The 1518-nt window shown below is 50.2% G+C and overlaps 1 protein-coding gene across 1 annotated transcript; it reads left to right on the top strand.

Annotated features, from left to right (window-relative positions):
* The first annotated feature begins 537 nt into the window (after positions 1–537).
* On the top strand, positions 538–1214 carry SENP8 (SUMO/sentrin specific peptidase family member 8). Its single transcript, XM_010074700.1, has one exon. It carries the CDS (start codon positions 576–578, stop codon positions 1212–1214), a length of 639 nt encoding a protein of 212 aa, XP_010073002.1. The 5' UTR covers positions 538–575.
* Positions 1215–1518: the final 304 nt, after the last annotated feature.

Genomic DNA, 1518 nt, shown 5'->3' with positions numbered 1-1518 from the left:
TTTTGCTTTGTTTCTCCTTACTCATCGCCACCTCGCCTCCTGCGCCGGCGGGCCAGCAGGTTTTCCTGGAACAGGTCATACATCTGGCATCTGCTTGTCAGACCCTAAAAGAATTTTATTTAAGAAAAACCAGCAATGCAGAGAGTTACTGTGATGGTCGCTGCAGAGGTAAAACACTGAAACACCAGAACGCCAGTTGACTTCTCCCAGGTCGCATATGGTTTCTGTGCAAAGCAGGTGTGCCTGCAGTTCCCAAGCAGGAACTGCTTTGAAATCACTTTGCTTTGAGGTTAAGATCATAGCGATGAAACATTTATCTCATCAGAGCCATGCGCTGCTCCTAGAGCAGCAGAATTGCCCGGCTCAACCCACCGCAGACAAGGAGCTGCATGTCCTCTGTCTGCTCGTCTGGTCCTGCAAATATCCGTCTGGGAAACCTGGGCTTTTGCTCACCAAGATATTTGTTGTGCTCTGTGTTGTCTCAGGTGTGATCTAATTCCATAATTCATCTTCTCTCCTTTCTGTCTTTGAGCTTAGGAAGTCTCCTGGAGCGCCACGGCCTCGACCTGCGCAGGATGGACCCCGTTGTTCTCAGTTACATGGACAGTTTGCTGAGGCAGTCAGACATCGCTTTGCTGGAACCCCCAAACTGGCTTAATGATCACATCATCGGCTTTGCCTTCGAATATTTCGCCAACCACCAGTTCCAAGAATTTAGCGACCAGGTTTGTTTTATCAGCCCCGAAGTGGCTCAGTTCATTAAATGTGCCCTTAGCCAGGAAGAATTAGCCATATTCCTCCAACCGCTGGACCTGCTCCACAAGAAGCTGGTGTTCTTGCCTATCAATGATAACTCCAACCAGGTTGCCGGAGGCACCCACTGGAGCTTACTGGTTTATTTCAGGGACAAAAAATGCTTTGCCCATTACGATTCCCACAGTAGATGCAACTCAGCCCATGCCAAGCAAGCGGCGGGGAAATTGGAGGCTTTCTTGGGGAAAAAAGGGGGCAAAGCGACTTTTGTGGAGGAGAAGACGCCTACCCAGCAGAACAGCTACGACTGCGGGATGTACGTCATCTGCAATGCCGAGGCTCTGTGTCAGGGCTACTTCAGGGGCCGGCCGGAGCCTTTGCTGCAGCTCCTCACCCCCTCCTACATCACGCAGAAAAGATCGGAGTGGAAAGCTCTCATCACAAAACTGGCACAGAAATGATCGAGATACAGTTTCAGCTGCTCCCCCCCCCAAAAAAACTGCCTTCCCAGGCCACGAGGCAGCACCCCAGTGCCTGAAGGAGATCCCCATGTGCAGGATTGGCCGAAAGAAGAAGAATGTAACCCCTCCAGCATGGCTACACCCCCCCCAAACACCCTCTTCTCTCCTGGAAAAGCCTTAGGTCCCCTCTGGCCTTTGAACTTCTAACCAGAAAAGTCACTTTATTTTCAAGTAAATCCTCTCAATGGTGAATTTTTACACTAATTGCTGGGTCAAAATGGGTTTTGCTAAAAAGACTTCTCCC

The sequence above is a fragment of the Pterocles gutturalis genome, unplaced genomic scaffold (genome assembly GCF_000699245.1).
Source record: "Pterocles gutturalis isolate BGI_N339 unplaced genomic scaffold, ASM69924v1 scaffold35227, whole genome shotgun sequence".
Taxonomy (NCBI): domain Eukaryota; kingdom Metazoa; phylum Chordata; class Aves; order Pterocliformes; family Pteroclidae; genus Pterocles; species Pterocles gutturalis.
The sequence above is the reverse complement of the archived record's forward strand: the minus strand, read 5'-3'. Positions and strand labels throughout refer to the sequence as shown.

What these genes read in the sequence shown, in the direction of transcription:
- SENP8 (XM_010074700.1), top strand. Translation starts at nt 576, where the DNA reads ATGGACCCCGTTGTTCTCAGTTACATGGACAGTTTGCTGAGGCAGTCA.